General features: G+C 41.3%; 1 protein-coding gene across 2 annotated transcripts; it reads left to right on the plus strand.

Annotated features, from left to right (window-relative positions):
* The first annotated feature begins 3,461 nt into the window (after positions 1-3,461).
* On the plus strand, positions 3,462-15,242 carry SERPINB13 (serpin family B member 13). 2 transcript variants are annotated; one of them, XM_043559044.1, is made up of 8 exons: positions 3,462-3,900; positions 5,359-5,540; positions 6,043-6,099; positions 10,032-10,160; positions 10,577-10,694; positions 12,096-12,238; positions 12,448-12,603; positions 14,417-15,242. In XM_043559044.1, exons 2-8 carry the CDS (start codon positions 5,376-5,378, stop codon positions 14,828-14,830), a joined length of 1,182 nt encoding a protein of 393 aa, XP_043414979.1. In that variant the 5' UTR covers positions 3,462-3,900; positions 5,359-5,375; the 3' UTR covers positions 14,831-15,242. The 2 variants fall into 2 exon arrangements, with proteins under 2 accessions (XP_043414979.1, XP_043414978.1); XM_043559043.1 differs by lacking the exon at positions 3,462-3,900 and adding an exon at positions 4,570-5,196.
* The last annotated feature ends 1,211 nt before the right edge of the window (positions 15,243-16,453 follow it).

Below are 16,453 nucleotides of genomic sequence, written 5' to 3' on the forward strand. Positions count from 1 at the left end.
CACCTTTCTAGGCCTTTCTTTTGCCCTATCCTTTGCCACACTTTATTAACAAGTCTTGCTGCTACCTGATAGAACAGGTCTTACCTCCTCCTCCTCCTTCTCCAAGAGTGTTTTGGTTCTCTCAGAGCTCTGAATCAGCTTCTCAAATTTTTGAAAAGCAACAACAAGAAAAACCTCCTGGGATTTCAACCGAGTTTGCAATGATCAATTTTGAGACAGTTGACATCTTGGCAATATTGAGTCTTCTAAACCATAAATAAATCATTCCTCCATCTATTTAGGTCTTCCTAATTTTCCTGTATTATGTTTGATCTTTTCTATGTGGAGGCTTACACATCTTTCATTTTTAGTAGGTATGTGATGGTTTGGGGTACTCTATCAAATCATATACTTAAAAAATTTTTCATTTTTTTGCATTTCACTGTGTTGCTAGTATATAAACAATATTTGATTTTTTTATAGAGACCTTGCATTCAGTAATTTTACTAAACTCATTTTTAAATTCTTATAACATATGTGTCAATTCCTGTGTGAATGATAATTTTCATTTTGGGTCTTGAAACTTAATTAATTATTCAATTGCCATATCACATTTGCTGAATTTTTTTTGTTGTTGTTGTTGTTTATTTTTTTCTGTTCTTTCCCTCCAAGCCCTGGTTTAATTTTGAATGGAAGCAGTGATAGTGGCATACTTGTTTTATTTTTGATCACAAAGATAAAAATGGTTTTCTATTTCATTCTTTCTCCATTTCTTTCTATCTATAAACTCTACTGAGGGGCATGTAAGATAAACATGTTTCTGGTTCCTAATGTGAAGATGACAATTTCCCCCAATGAATGTGTCAGTTCTAAAGGTTCCAATCTAAATACCCAGGGGAATTTTCATTGGCCTTGGTAAACTGATGGAAAAGCTCATCTAAAGGAGAGTATTTGCAAGAATTGCCAAGGACTGTTTAGAAAGCAAAATCAATGAGAGATCTTGGGTGAGATATGAAGACACTTGGTCTTGGTCAGCTTCCCCAGAAGCAGTGCTGCAGACAGGGGTTCTTGTTCGGGGAATTTTTTGGATGGGGAAGAGAGGAGAGGGTTTCTTCTCCTTGAGAGAGGAAGGACAGGGAATGGAAACCTGTTCATCAGTCATGTGGTCTCAGCTAGAGATTAGATTCACTCTGATCCTATGGCAGAAGCTCTGGAGGAAAAATTACACCACGAAATTCATGTCCTGTCTTTTTGTATCTTATGCCAGTGTGTCAAACCTGAGGTGTGTGCTGGCTGGAGGTGGGGTGCTGCATGGTTCCCCACTGAACTGTCAGACAAAATGGCGGCCAGGTGACAGGAGCACTGGCTGGCAAAAGGGATCTGGTTGGGACCCAGTGGCATCCATTACATTATAGTCTTGGAGAAGAAGTGTTACATGCCAGCGTCAGTCACAGACTGATGCACGGATGTAGAGGTTGTGTACAAACTTGGGATAGATGGGAACCCTCTAGGACTCTGGTTCAGGGCTTAATTATTTTCGTCTCCTCACCCAGAAACATTTGAACTGCTCTTCTAATTGTCAATGTATTTTCTACCTTTGGGACAGTTTTGATACTGGGAGGGAGAGGCTGATGAAATAGAAGGTTAGGGAGGGGTGCAATGATTGGAGGTTGTGACGACATTGAAAATTAGGTTTAGGAGGAATAGGGATAAGACTCCATAGCCAGAGGGAAGAATTTCGGTGTCCAGTCATTTCCAGCAGGAGCAGTTCCTGGTGGTGACGACACCTAAAGTGTGACCATGTGTGTGCACCACAAGAAGAGAGGGAAGATGTCAGGAATGTGCGAGCTGCCCCTGGCATGGACTATGAAGATGTACAGGGGGCAGTGGGGTTAGAGTGAACAAGAAGACCATGCCTAGCAGGGGTGGGGGGGGGGTAGCTATGGTTCGGGAAGGGCACAGCGAGACAGGGTAAATCTCTAAAGGGAACACTGAAGGTGCTGAAGGAAGAAAGGCTTGGAAGGAGCAAAGGTAGGAGAGAGACTAGGAATGGGGACTTTGCTTCCTGATCCCAAGATATGAGTGTTTGTCCTAGGGAAGATTGTGGGATGTGTGGTCCCCAGGGGAAAGCCAGGCCTCCCTGTGAAAGTGCCTGATAGAGGAAATGCTTTAGGAAAATGTGGAGGGCTTGCAGAGGTAGCTGGGCCATACAACGGAGTCTAGGGTCACAGAGAAAGGAATTCGAAGACATATACTGATAGGGAGGTTCAAAAATGGAGCATTATTGCCGACTCAAAGATTTCATACCATCTAAAAAAAACCCTAAGACCTTCACTTTCTTGGCATCCAAGGTCAACTCCACAACCAGGTACTTTTTCTTTCCAAACTTTACTCAACTGGCATGTTTCTCAGTGACAATTAGAAAGCAAAGTTAATTAAATACTGCTTTGAATTTGCTTGAAGAGTTGTGTTCAGGAAAAAAAACAAAACAAAACAAAAAACAAAAAGCACAGTGTGAGTATTGAGATTGGTACACACTTGACCATGCCCTTAGAAGGTACATCACTGAGCTGCTTCCTTAGGCAGACATGCAGGTGAGAGGGAATAGCTAAACTGTCCTTCTAAGATTTGTTTCTTGGCAACAACGATGAATCTTCACACCCTTTACCCAAGACCAATGCTGAGAATAATCCAAGCACTGTTTCTTTAATGGACTAGTAGAGCCAGTAGGGATGCCTCAGGGTTAGCAGGAAAAACTGGAATTTGGAGGTGTAATCTCTTATTGAGTTTTTTTTGGAAACAGTGTTGTTTTCCTGAAACAATGAGCTTGTTGGGTGTTATGAATTATTGGTCCTTAGCCCAGTGTTTGGTACATAGTAGACTCTCAACCAATGCTTACTGAATGAACTAAAATGAGGGATTTCATAATTAAAGAGAGAATGCTTGAGAACAAGAGTTGTAAGTGCATGCGTGTGTGCGTGTGTGTGTTTAGCTACTTGCCCAAACTTTTCTCACCACTTTTTGTTTTTTTATCTTGTAAGGTAGTTTTATTTCATTTTCTTCTTTTCATTCAGCATTCTAAAATAAGGAGCAACTGCTAAGTTAACTTTATTGCCGAGGCTGGGCTTGCTAGGACACAGCCCCATACTTCCATGGTAAGTAAAGCACATATTAATTCAGATCTTTGTCAGGCTATAAACCAGTGGTTTCCAACCTTGGCTGCACATCATAATCACCTGGGGTGATAAAAATTCTGATGTCTGGTTCCCACCCCAGCAAATGCTGACTTTGTTGTCTGGGGTAGGGCTTGGGCACAGTTTTTGTTTGTTTGTTTCCCAGGAGATTTTAGCATGTATCCAAGGTGGAGAACCAGTCATCTAAACAATTCTTTCCAAAGGATCCTGAATATCACCGGGGATGAAAGACTGCCCTCTGATGGTTTTTCCACCTGAGTCATAATCTATTTAACTTGGTCATTCTCATGCTACTCTTTGGTCTTGGGTTGAGCTCCTGCTTTTAATCTTATTTTGCTGTCTGGCTGATTTTGATCTTCTTATGCTTGGGCCTCCAAAATCCTTTGTAAGGAATTAGAATTTAAACTCTATTCCTCTATGTCCTAAGGTGCACCCTTTGTGAACTACAGTTCACAAAACAGTTGCTGAGATCAAGTGCACAGCTTCATGGCCATGAGTGGAAGAAACAGGAAATGTAATCCTCAGCTTGTCATAAACCGTGTATGCTAATTTTATTAGAGAAATTATCATTGAGAAACCAAAATTGTTTTACTTGAAATGCAAAGATAATGACTAGGGAGAGGCAGAGAGAGACAGAGAGAGAGCTATAAATTAAAGATCTCAACAACTCCTGCTACGTATGCTTCCTGGTTCCTTTCCTAGCCACCTCTGTCTCTCCAAAATCCAGGTAAGTCCTTTCTTTAGCTTCAGCTTAAGACGTCAGTGTTTTGGGAACACTGATGTTTGTTGATTTGAAAGAATTACTTTTATTGTGCATAATTTTCCTTGGGCTGGTTTTATTTAATTCAGTGCCTACATAGTCATGACAATGTATCATCTTGTTTGACTGTAAGTTAACTGATTTTATTTCTTTTTAAAAAAGTTTTTTTAGTGTTTTATTTTTGAGAGAAAGAGAAAGAGAGAGAGACAGAGACAGAGAGAGAGAGAGGAAGCACAAGTGGGGGAGGGGCAGAAAAAGAGGGAGACACAGAATCTGAAGCAGGTTCCAGGCTCTGAGCTGTCAGCACAGAGCCTGATGTGGGGCTCGAACTCACGAACTGCGAGATCATGAACTGAGCCGAAGTCAGACTCTCAACTGCCTGAGCCACCCAGGCACCCTGATTGATTTGATTTCTGAGTTAACTCGTAAGGAATCCTTGTAAGGAAACTTGGGGTTGAAATGGAAGTTTTAACAGCAGATGTGGAATGCCTTCACAGGGATGGGCCCTTGATTCAAAAACCCCTCAAAGTATTTTGGCTTTCAAAAAATTTTCTTCCACACTAATCTCATTCTTGTTTTAGGATTTTTCTTAAAGCCTTCATTCACTAGTTGTAACATAGCTGGTGGTGAAGAAAGCATAAAATGTGTTGTAATTGCTTATTTTAGTAAATAGTAATTGCTCTTTAAAATTATTTGTGTGTGTGTGTGTGTGAGGTTACAAAAGTAATATGAACTCATGGCACAAGCCTGAAACAATATAGAAAAAGTAGAGGAAAGAAAACACTTTTGCCTCTACTTAATAGCCCATGGCAAAGAGATCTGTCATTGCCCTTTAGGGAAAATTCAGACAAGACCCCAGTTTTCATGCAGTTAGGGACTGGGGTTTAAGATAGTTAATCCATCCAGTCACTCTCTGCACTAGATTTCAATCAGTTGAGAAATATAAAGTACCTGAGAAGGAGCCACTATGGACTTTATTATTTTAAGGTTGGTTTGGAGACCTGAGATCAGCAGGAATTCTCAGGCCCTTCACTGGCCTGGTCACGGGCCAGCAGCTGGGCGATCAGAAGGGAGCAGACAAGGGCTGGGCCCGCCTGGGGGGAGGAAGCAGTGGGCAGGCAGACACAGGCAGACTCTGGCAGAGAACAAGAGAAAAGAAAACCATTTAGGTGTCAACCCTGATGCCTAGGGAAATGAGAACAGAAACACCGGATGATGCCAGATTGATTCGCGTCTCCTGTCCAGAGAAGGCCAAGGAAAGGGGTGAGAAGCAGGCAGCAGTGACTTTTCCCTGGGAGGATGAAAATCTCTGTTTCCTGAATCAATGCACGGACAGGAAGAAAAGCAGGACGGGTTCCTGTGACAGAAAGCAATTCAAATAGGTGAAATGAACTTGTTTGGTTTTGACTGTTGTTGCTGTTCTAGATCTTGCTGGGATCTTCATGGATTCGCTTGCGGCAGCATACACAAGGTTTGGGTTTAATCTTTTCCAAAAGCTGAATAAGACAAAAGATGGCAACATCTTCTTTTCCCCCGTGGGCATTTCAGCTGCCATCGGCATGCTCGTCTTCGGGACCCAAGGAGCCACCGCGGCCCAGTTACGGAAGGTAAGGAAGCTGTCCAGGCAGGCTCGTCTCTGGGGGCAGCCCTCCGGCATTACCCTGAAATGGGGCTAGGCAACAGAGAATGCACATGAAGGCACAGGGCAATTGCAGGTCTATGAGGGAAGTCCTCCTCCCTCTCCAAATATCGCCAAGTTATCTGCTCCCTGGTGCTTGAAATTCCTTTGAGGGGGTGCTGAGTGAGTGGCCTTGTCCAAAGTCTTTAACCTCATTACTAAAGACACAGAATGAAGAACAAAACCTACTGCAAGAAGTTGTGTAATCCCCACTAGCCTATAAATGACGCATCAAAGATCAGTACATGAAAGGATTAACCAATGTAGGTGAGATCAATGGGCAATCCAGACCTGTGCATGATTTTGCAAGGAGAGAAATGCTACCTGTCTACCACTGAAGTTTCTTGAACAAACATTCAATACCCCCTGACTGATTCTATGTGAGGGTTTCTCTATTCTGACCACAACCATAATGTTTTCTGTCCTTCCAGATGCTCTCTTCTGAAAAAGAGGCAGGGAACTCAAGAATCAAAGCCGAAGAAAAAAAGGTGAGGAGATATGTGTTACAGTCTTCAGTAAGTCTGCTTTGTTGATATGGGCTCCCTGGGAAAATGTGTAGGAGGGGTAATAGTTTATGCTTGTTTTTAATCACTGCAGCCAAGTAGGTTGCTGGTATTATATAGTAACAAACCCTTAATATTAAGAGGAGATTTTAACTTTATTTTTTAAATTTTTTTAATGTTTATTTCCTTTTGAGAGAGAGAGAGGGAGAGAGAGAGAATGAGTGCAAGAGAAGGAGACACAGAATCCGAAGCAGGCTCCAGGCTCTGAGCTGTCAGCACAGAACCCGACACGGGGCTTGAATGCACGAACTGCGAGATCATGACCTGAGCCGAAGTCGAATGTTTAAACCGAATGAACCACCCAGGTGCCCCAAGAGGAGACTTTAACTTTAAAGCACCTTGACCACTCCGATGTAAATATGCATGGACTGAAAAGTCCCTATGGCAGAGTGAATGGGTTTAGGAGTTAAACAGATTTGAGTTCAAAGCCTGACCCAGTCACTTAACCAGCCATGCTACTTTGGGTAAGCTATTCATTTTCTTTGAGCCTCTATGAAGTACCCAGTGGAGGTCTGGAACATACTGCTGACTCACCCAGTAATAATGGCGGTAGTAGGCGATACTATCACTACATTCTATTTTTATTTTAAGCTCCCTTGCTGATATTTTACATTAACGATGTATTAGCACAGGACCAATGACTTCTTAGGGTCACTTCTGGCTCTAGGGTTGTAGTATTGTTCCTCAAAGGACAATCTGCTCGAACATGGGAAAGTCCAAAGGTCAGGGCTGGCATCTGGGGATGGTTAGAGCTCTCGGGGTGGGGGAAGGCACATCTACCCTGACAGTAGTCATGGCTCGGCACCAGATGCTCATAAAATCATGGCTCCAATCACCCAGCAATCCGAGCTGTTCATTTCACAGTCCCACCTGGCCAGGTTGTCTGGTTGGCTCTGGGGCATATGTGGAGAGTCAGGCTTCCTTACAAAGTTTGTGTAACAGAACTGGGTCAGATAGCTGCTCCACTGTCCACTTGGCCACGGAGCACAGCTGTTTTCAGAGCACTCTCCCTCCCAAGCATGGTAGCCTGGACAGAATCTTTGCAGGAATTAGAAAAAGGAACGCCCCCTTGGGGGGTGACGGTTGAATTTCAGCTTTGTGCAGGGCACAACCTGTACAACTCTGCATAGCAACTCTGTCCACCCCTCAGGACTTTTCTGGGACCCACAGAAGCATGAAGGAGAATAGAATTACTGACTGAAAGGACATTAGGACTGAGGCATGTCTTGGAGGCCACATGCTCTAATCTCCTCTTTCAATAGATGAGAAAGGATGAGTACAGTGATTTGCTCAAAGACATGCCAGATGCACATTTCATTATCACATAAACTTAGAGTATTCTGAACCTTGTTTTTAAAAATTGAAGATAAAATTTTAAGATATCATGTACAAAAGGTATTAGGAATTCTTATACACTTCTGCAATTCTGAATAATGCAATTCTGAATACCTTTTAACTTTCCCTTCTAGTGTAAGAAATAAACTATTGAGGGGGCACCTGGGTGGCTCAGTCGGTTGGGCAGCCAACTTCGGCTTAGGTCATGATCTTGCAGTCTGTGAGTTTGAGCCCCGCGTCGGGCTCTGTGCTGACAGCTTGGAGCCTGGAGCCTGCTTTGAATTGTGTCTCCCTCTCTTTCTGCCCCTTCCCCATTCACACTGTCTCTGTCTTTCAAAAATGAATGTTAAAAAAAATAATAAAAAAAAAGAAATAAACTATTGACAAATTAGCTAATGCCCCCAAGTACTTTCCTTGAACACATTCCCAGCCTTTCCTGAAAGAAGAAGTTCCACTATCCTGAACTTGGTGTTTGTTATTTCTGTATTATTTCATTGCATGTATTTTTTTTAAATTTTATTATTCTTTGAAACCTCATTATTTTGGGATCAGGATTGTATTTATAAGATTCATTTATTTTAGGTGGATACTTGTAGCCATTGATGATTCATTTTCATGGCTATTAACCCATTGATCCTGTTCATAGGTGATTTCTTTCTTCCTTGCTTCCTTTCTTCCTTCTTATTAAAAACAGATGACCCTTCTTATACAAGCCTTGTAGTTTCCCTGGATGAGAGTCTCTCTAGTCCTGAGCTTTCAAATATGGTAGCCACTGAATTGGCTATAGAGTATTTGAAATACACCTAGTTCAAACTGAAAGGTGCTGTAAGTGTCAAATATACATCGCATTTCAAGATCTTAGTATGAGAAAATAATGTTGAAGGAAAACTGTTTTACTACTCACAACACTTCTAACACCGAATGTGTGAGTTTCCTTGTATTAAACAATTTTGACACTAACTGCATGAAGTCAGTGCAGACTCCACACGTTAAAGAGGTCCATTCCACAAGACTTGCCCTACTTCAGATGCTAATTGCAAGGAAGTAGGTTCCCAGATTATTCACACTTCTGCCCAACTTGGCTACAAATCAGAGGATCCCATTACCCCCTACTCAAATTTGATAATTTTCTATAATGGCTCACAGAACTTAGGGAAACACTGGTTTCTTGTAAAGAATACAAATAGCCAGATGAAGAGGTATATAGGGTGAAGTCTCAGATTTTCCCAAGAGTTTGGGGTGCACCACCCTCCTAGAACATGGATGTGTTCACCAACCCAGAAGGTCTTTAGATGCTGTAGTTTAGGGATTTTTATGAAAGCTTTATCATAGAGGCACTTTCAGTGATTAGCTCTACCTCCAGCCCCCCTCCTTTCCCTGGAGGATGGGAGATGGGACTGAAAATTCCAAGCTTCTAATTATGGTTTGGTCTTTTCCGATGACCAGCCCCCATCCTGAAGTTGTTCGAACAACAGATGTCCCTATCACCCAGGAAATTCCAAGGCATTTAGGAGTTCTGTGTCAGGAACTGGGATCAAAGAGAAAATATCAAAAGAAAAGATGCTTCCTAGCACCCAGGAATTTGTAGTCAGCAAATTACAAGGTTTAGGAGCTCTGTGTTAGACACCGGAGAAACAGACCAAGTATACATTTTTTTTACCACGTCACAGATATAAAACATCTTGTTAATTTTTATATATTATTTTTGTTGAAATAATATATACTTGTATATATATATATATAAAATTATGTATTATAGTTACGTCAAAATGATGTTCTAGATATATTTGGTTTGATAAAATATAATACTACGTTTGATTTTATCTGCTTTTTACTTTTAAGAATGTAGTCACTAGAAAATTTAAGATTATATATGTGGCTGGGGCGCCTGGGTGGTTCAGTTGGTAAAGCATCTGACTCAAGAAATGATCCTGAGGTTGTGGGATCAAGCCCCACATCAGGCCCCATGCTGAGTGTGGAGCCTACTTAAGATTCTCTCTCTCTCCTCTGCCCCTCTCCCCCACTCATGCTCTCTCCCTCTCTAAAATAATAAAAACTTTTAAAAAAAGATTATATATGTGGCTCACATTTGTGGCTTGCATTATATTTCTATGGGGCAACACTGGCCTATAGTACGTATCTGGAAGGTAGGGTGTATGTATGTTCAACTTTATTAAATATCACCAAACTGTTTGCCAAGGGGATTATACCAATATCTGTACCACCTGGCAGTGTATATTGGCCCATTTCATACAGTTGTACAGAGAGAGTGGGACCTGAAACCCCACTGGCCTTGAAGTCACCAGTCATTGATATTCAGGGATAGTTGACCCTTGAAAAACATGGGGTTGAATGGCACAGGTCCACTTAGGTGCAGATCTTTTTTTTGATAAATACAGTACTATAAATGTATTTTCTCTTCCTTATGACTTTCTTAATAACATTGTCTTTTATTGAGCTTACTTTATTATAAGAATACAGCATATCATATATATAACATATATATTGTTTTGATTTTGAAGATTGAGAAGACAGAAGAGATACATCACCAATTCCAAGAGTTTTTGAGTGAGATAGGCAAATCCACGAATGGTTATGAACTAAGAATAGCCAACAGGCTCTTTGGAGAAAAGACATACCTCTTCCTTCAAGTAAGTTTAGGTGTATCCACCACATCTGTGAGTGGTATTCATGAATGGCCGATGGCCCATTTAGGACTGTGGGTCCTGGAGGCATACTGCCTGAGCTGACTGCCTGGCTCAGTCCACATCACTGGGTGTCCCTCTGCCTGTTCTCCAGACATTCAGGCCCTTTGGGAGCTTCTTTTTAATTCTGGTAGTCTAAATCTGCTTTTTGCCTTAACCCTATTGTACCTGCCAAAAACGTGCCTGGAAGTACTCAGAAGTGATTTTTCCCAGGTCCTAAGACACCCTGATAACAATGTCAGCCATCTTTAATGTACAGACACATTTTTTAGAGATGTTGGAAATGGATAAACTGAAATTCCTTTTTTCAAGATAAATTGAATTTTCAACCTCCTTCTATTCTTTCCCTGTTCCTCCTAAAGAAATACTTAGATTATGTGGAAAAATATTACCACGCTTCTCTGGAACCTGTTGACTTTGTAAATGCAGCAGACGAAAGTCGAAAGAAGATTAATTCCTGGGTCGAAAGCCAAACAAAGGGTACAGTATGGACGGGTCATTCATCGTAAAATGCTTCTTGAGCACCTGCTCTGAGCTGGACACTCATAGGGTGCCAGGGTGCACAAGTCTTTGGGGGGTCCAGACTTGAGATAAGTTTGTTAGGGTTAGAAGGGCAGGGCTGGGCATGAGGAGTGGGAGAAGACACTACAGAGAGTGGAATAGTCTCAGCAAATGGGAGAGAGCCAAGGGGGCCCCAGGGAGGGACCACAGGAAGCCAGCTCCATAACGGAGAATGATTTGAACATGGCTGTGCCTCACAGTATCTTCGGGACTCCTGAAACTGGACCCATGTCTGTGTTGGGTTCACATCTTTTCCTTTATATGAGAGCCTTTCTTTCTTAGTCTGGGTCTGTAAGAGGAAATGTCATAGAGTGTCTCCTTTCTCTTGTCAAGTGAGAGACATTTAGCTCTCCTCCCACCAAGATCTTTATGGCCTCCAGCTGGGGCTGCCTGGCCTTCATCTCCACTAGAGCATCATGCTGGGACGGTAACAACTTTCAGCCCCATCCTCAGCACAGAACTTGACAAAGCCTCACTTCATGCTCTCTCCTTATCCCCTAGTATGAGCCAAACACACAAGAAATACCAGAGAGGACTACTTAATATGGAAATACACTTGGGGGGGGGGCAATAGCTGATACTTTAGTGTTAGAATTTCAGAATACATTTTTTAAAATTCCAGTTATCAAGAAGACATTATTATTTCACAATACAATTTTTCCATCTTTATACTTAGACCAGAAAATAAAATAAAATTTGAAGAGCAGGAAAAAAGGAGGGTCTATCGAAGGGTTGACTGATGGCAATATTCTTCAGAATTTAGTGTGGGAGGGGCTAAACCCAGGGACAAAAACATCAGTTTCTTTTCCAATAATATAATAAATCCCTAAGTTTCGGGTGGTAACTATATCAAATGGGTAAAAATAATAGCTTACACTTACTGCGTGCTTCTTATGAGCTGGAGAGCGCTCCAAGTGCTCTACACATATTAAGTCATCTACTCCTCATAACCACTCCATGAGGCAGGTTTTATTCCTGTTTTGCAGATGTGGAAACTGAGGCACAGCGAGCTTAAATAACTTGCCCAAGATTCCTCAACTGGTAAGAGGCAAAACCGGGTGCTAACAGAGGCAGTCCGATCCCAGAACCTGAACGCTTAACCATTGTACTTCATTTTATCCAATGGGACACATGGGCTGTGGGCAAAGCGAGGGCCTCCCTACAACTCTGCCAGCAAACCCTTTGTCGGCAAGGCCCTCAGGTGCTGGCCTGGCTGAGTTTTTAGTGACGAGTCAAGTCCACCTTCATCATATCTGCCTTGCCTAGCACTTGTGATTTTGAAGATGGGCCAACTTTGTTGTTGTTGTTGTTCATTTGCAGAAAAAATCAAGGACCTGTTTCCAGATGGTTCTCTAGACAGCTTCACCAAGCTGGCGCTGGTGAACACAGTTTACTTTAAAGGGCAATGGGACAGGGAGTTTAAGAAAGAAAATACCAAAGAGGAAGAGTTTTGGCTGAATAAGGTATGGCCCCTAATTTATTTATGTGATGTGTTGACACGTGGAACGTACAATCTAAAGCCCTACTTGAGCGAATGAACGTGGTAGACAGCAAATACTGACTGGAGGCCCTGATCTTTAGCACTATTTTTGGGGGAGCCAATCACTTTGGTGGGTGAACCTGGCTGTTTTCCGCCTCCTCTGACACTGCATGCTCTATTGCTTTGTTCCAGAGTGCGAGCAAATGTGTGCCAATGATGACACAGACCTGTACCTACAGCTTCATTTTCCTGGAGGACTTACAAGCCAAGATTCTGGGAATTCCGTATAGAAACAATGACCTAAGCCTGTGTGTGTTGCTGCCCAATGACACAGATGGCCTGGAGAAGGTAAAACCTTGCATCTCCCCAGTCTTGCTTTCATCTCCTGAGGCTTTGTGTCCTAAAGCTTGTTTCTGGGTAAGCTTGGAAACAAGACTACTGATCTGGAGCTGGTGTCGAGCAGACACTCTTCCTTACTCTGTGCAGCAGCTACAGATGGATGTCTAAAAAGGGGCATTAAGCAGTACCGGGTTTCCTGAAAACAACCAATACCGAAATAGTTGGGGATGAGCGAACACGAACATTTAAGGTCATATGGGAGTTCCAAAGATCAGCCACTATTCTGAGAAATGGTTGATCTCTGTGCACCTTTTCCCCAGAAAAGAATGGCATTTGCACATACAGCAAATTTTGCATCCTGTCCAGTAGGCTATGAGACCTCCTGAATTTCTTTCTTGGAACTTTAATTTCTTTTTATTTGTTTTAAAAAATTTTTAAGTGTCTTGATTTATTTTGAGAGAGAGGGCACAAGTGGGGGAGGAACAGAGAGAGAGGGAGAGAGAGAGAATCCCAAGAATCCCAACAGGCTCCTCTCTGTTAGCACAGAGCCCGATGTGGGGCTCTCAGACTCATGAACATTGAGATCATGACCTGAACCAAAATAGAGTCGGTCGCTTAACTGACTGAGCCACCCAGACACCCCTGATTTCTTTTTAAAGATTTTATTATTTTTTTTGGAGCAGTTTTGGTTTACAACAAAATTGAGAGGAAGGTACAGAGATTTCCCATTTCCTCCCTGCCCCCACATACACAGTCTCCTCCATAATCAACGTCACTTACCAGAGTGGTAATTTTTTTAATCCAAAGATGAACCTCCATTGACACATACTAATCGTCCCAAATCCATAAGATCTTTAATCTTGAACCCTTTGATTTAGTCCCCCTTGATTTAAACCTAGTCTAAGATAGCTCCAAAAAGAGGTCCAGTACATGGAAATAACTCGATAAATGATGGATGCTATATTATTATGATACTAGATGCTGTTCTCTGGCTGTGAAACATCTCTAGTTGCTTTGCATGTTGGAAAAATTTGGGATAGCAGAATGGCAATATGTATGAAAGCTTTAAGAGTATTCATACTCTGACTCCAAAATTCCTGTTCAGAAGAAACAAAATTGCCTTCCTGAGTCAAATCAGTAATTTCTGCATTAAATATACTAAGATACCTAGTTCGAAATTCATCACCACCATCATCATCATCATCATCATCGCTATTTTCAGATCCACAGTATCTATCAGCATCTATCATGCTGCATACTTACTAGATGATCGTAAAATGAGTAGACGAATGTTTGGCAAAATGTATCAGCTCAATGGAAGTATTATCTATCAGTCTGAGGATATTTAGGAGAGATACAGACCTCTGAAAAAGTTTACATTAAAACAAGTAACATGGACATTCACTGTAATTGCAACTATGTAAATATATATCATGTAAGTAAATATATATATTATGTAAGGTATATTATTACATATTTATTACAGGTAATTCATATAAATATATGACTTACTCTATATAAATTATACATTATGTATACATAAAAGACTACAGGGGAATAGTAAAAAATGAAATAATATGTGGATTGATAGAAGAAGAAATACCTTATTTCTCATCCTTAAAAATTCATTTACTACTACTGAGTTTTCACATACATAAAGATGAATAAAGAAGTATAAGACAAGTGCCTGCTCTAAAGACAACGGTCTAGTGGAATAACATTTCTTTTGTGCATTATTAAAATTAATCATTTCTAACAGCTTCAAATCAGTGTTACAGTGTTCTAACTTTGTGTTGATAATCATATCACTTTTCCTGCATAGATTATAGATCAAATAACTCCAGAAAATTTAGTAGAGTGGACTAACCCGGGGCATATGGAAGAAAGGAACGTGACCTTGCACTTACCGCGGTTTGAAGTGGAAGATGGGTACGATCTGGAGGCCCTGGAGGCCGTCTTGGCAGCCAGGGGGCCGGCAGACGCTTTCAGCGAGTACAGAACGGACTCTCTGGGGCTGTCCTCACACTCCGGGCTGCAGGCGAAGAAGTTCCTGCACAGGGCCTTTGTGGCGGTCACCGAGGAAGGGACTGAGGCCGCAGCAGGCACCGGTGTGGGCTTTGCTCTCACACTGGCGCCGGGTTATGAACATTTTCATTGCAATCACCCTTTCCTGTTCTTCGTCAGGCACAATGAGTCCAACAGCATCCTCTTCTTTGGTAGATTCTCTTCTCCTTAGGACAGTCATGGCCTTGGCGGAAAACCAGTGTTAGAGTATCAGTTAAGACTACGGACATAGCCCGTTCTTTAAGAAAAATTGTCTTACTTGCTTGCATTCCAATCTTACCATCAAAATCAATGACCCAGTGACTGTAACAGGGTGTGTGTGTTTATAATTCTCCTTAAAGCTGAAACGTCCTTTTGTTTGTGCTTGGTAAAAACCAAGTTAAATCGAGGCTCGGTAATAATCTGTTGATTTCTTCTGGAAGTAAATCAACCACTTGTGGTTTTGTGTACTAATGGCGAGAAACAGACTCTTCAGAAAAGACACAGACTAGTGATTCTGGGAGTCCCTCTAGTTCCAATAGTTTGATGTAATACACAAATAAAACAGTAATTTAAAAAAATTTTTTTAACGTTTATTTATTTTTGAGACAGAGAGAGCATGAATGGGGGAGGTTTTTTTTTTTTTTTTAACGTTTGTTTATTTTTGAGAGAGAGAGAGAGCATGAATGGGGTAGGGTCAGAGAGGGAGGGAGACACAGAATCTGAAACAGACTCCAGGCTCCGAGCTGTTAGCACAGAGCCCCAAGCGGGGCTAGAACTCATGGACTGCGAGATCATGACCTGAGCCAGTCGGAAGCTCAACTGAGCCACTCAGGCACCCCTAAATAAAACAGTAATTTACTCGATTCATGTGTTACTTTTTTCTTTCTCGGCAAGTGCAGCAAAGTGCATAGAAGAAAGAGGATTTAGAAGCGCGTCAGCAAAACATAAATTCAGGCTTAAAGCCAGGACAAAATAAAACAATGTATCAGACAAAGGATTCCCATATTTCCATCTTCTCTTCTAACGGAGCATATTATCTGTTGTCAGTTGTGTAAGCCTTTTGATACTGTGAAATAAAGGCGATTTTGAGAACATAAATATTGTACCCAATCAATTTTTTTTTAACAGCTCTATTGAACTGTAATTTACCTACTATAAAATCCACGCTTTGGAAATTTATGGTTCAATGATTTTTGGTAGATTTCTATAGTTGTGCATCTGTTACCACAATCCAGTTTTGGAACATATCCATCATCCTACAATGTTTCCCTGATGCTTGTTTCCATCCCCTATCCCAGGCAACTATTGATTTGTTTTCCGTATTTGTAAAATTTTCTTTGATATTTCATATAAATGAAATTGTTAAATATGTAGGTTTTTTTTTTTGCATCTGACTTCTTAGCATAATATTTTCAAGGTTCCTCCAAGTTACAGCATAAATCAATACTTCATTCTTTTTATGGCTGAGTAATATTCTGTTCCGTGGATATTTCAGATTTTGTTTATCCATTCATCAACCGATGAACATTTATATTGTTTCTGCTTTTTGGCTATTGTGAATAGCACAGCTATGAACATTTTGTACACAAGTTTTGTGTGGACACATATTTCCATTTCTCTTGGGTACATACCTAGAAATGGGATTAGTGCCTTTGTGTTTGTCATTTTGAGGAACTGCCAAATTGTTTTCCAGAGGGGCTGCAACCATTTTACAATCTCATAGCAATGTAGGAGGGTACCAATTTCTACTCCTCTTTGCCAATACTTGTTACAGCCAGTCTTTTTGATTTTAGCTGTCCTAGTGATTGTGAAG

Source organism: Prionailurus bengalensis, chromosome D3 (assembly GCF_016509475.1).
Source record: "Prionailurus bengalensis isolate Pbe53 chromosome D3, Fcat_Pben_1.1_paternal_pri, whole genome shotgun sequence".
Classification (NCBI taxonomy): Eukaryota; Metazoa; Chordata; class Mammalia; order Carnivora; family Felidae; genus Prionailurus; species Prionailurus bengalensis.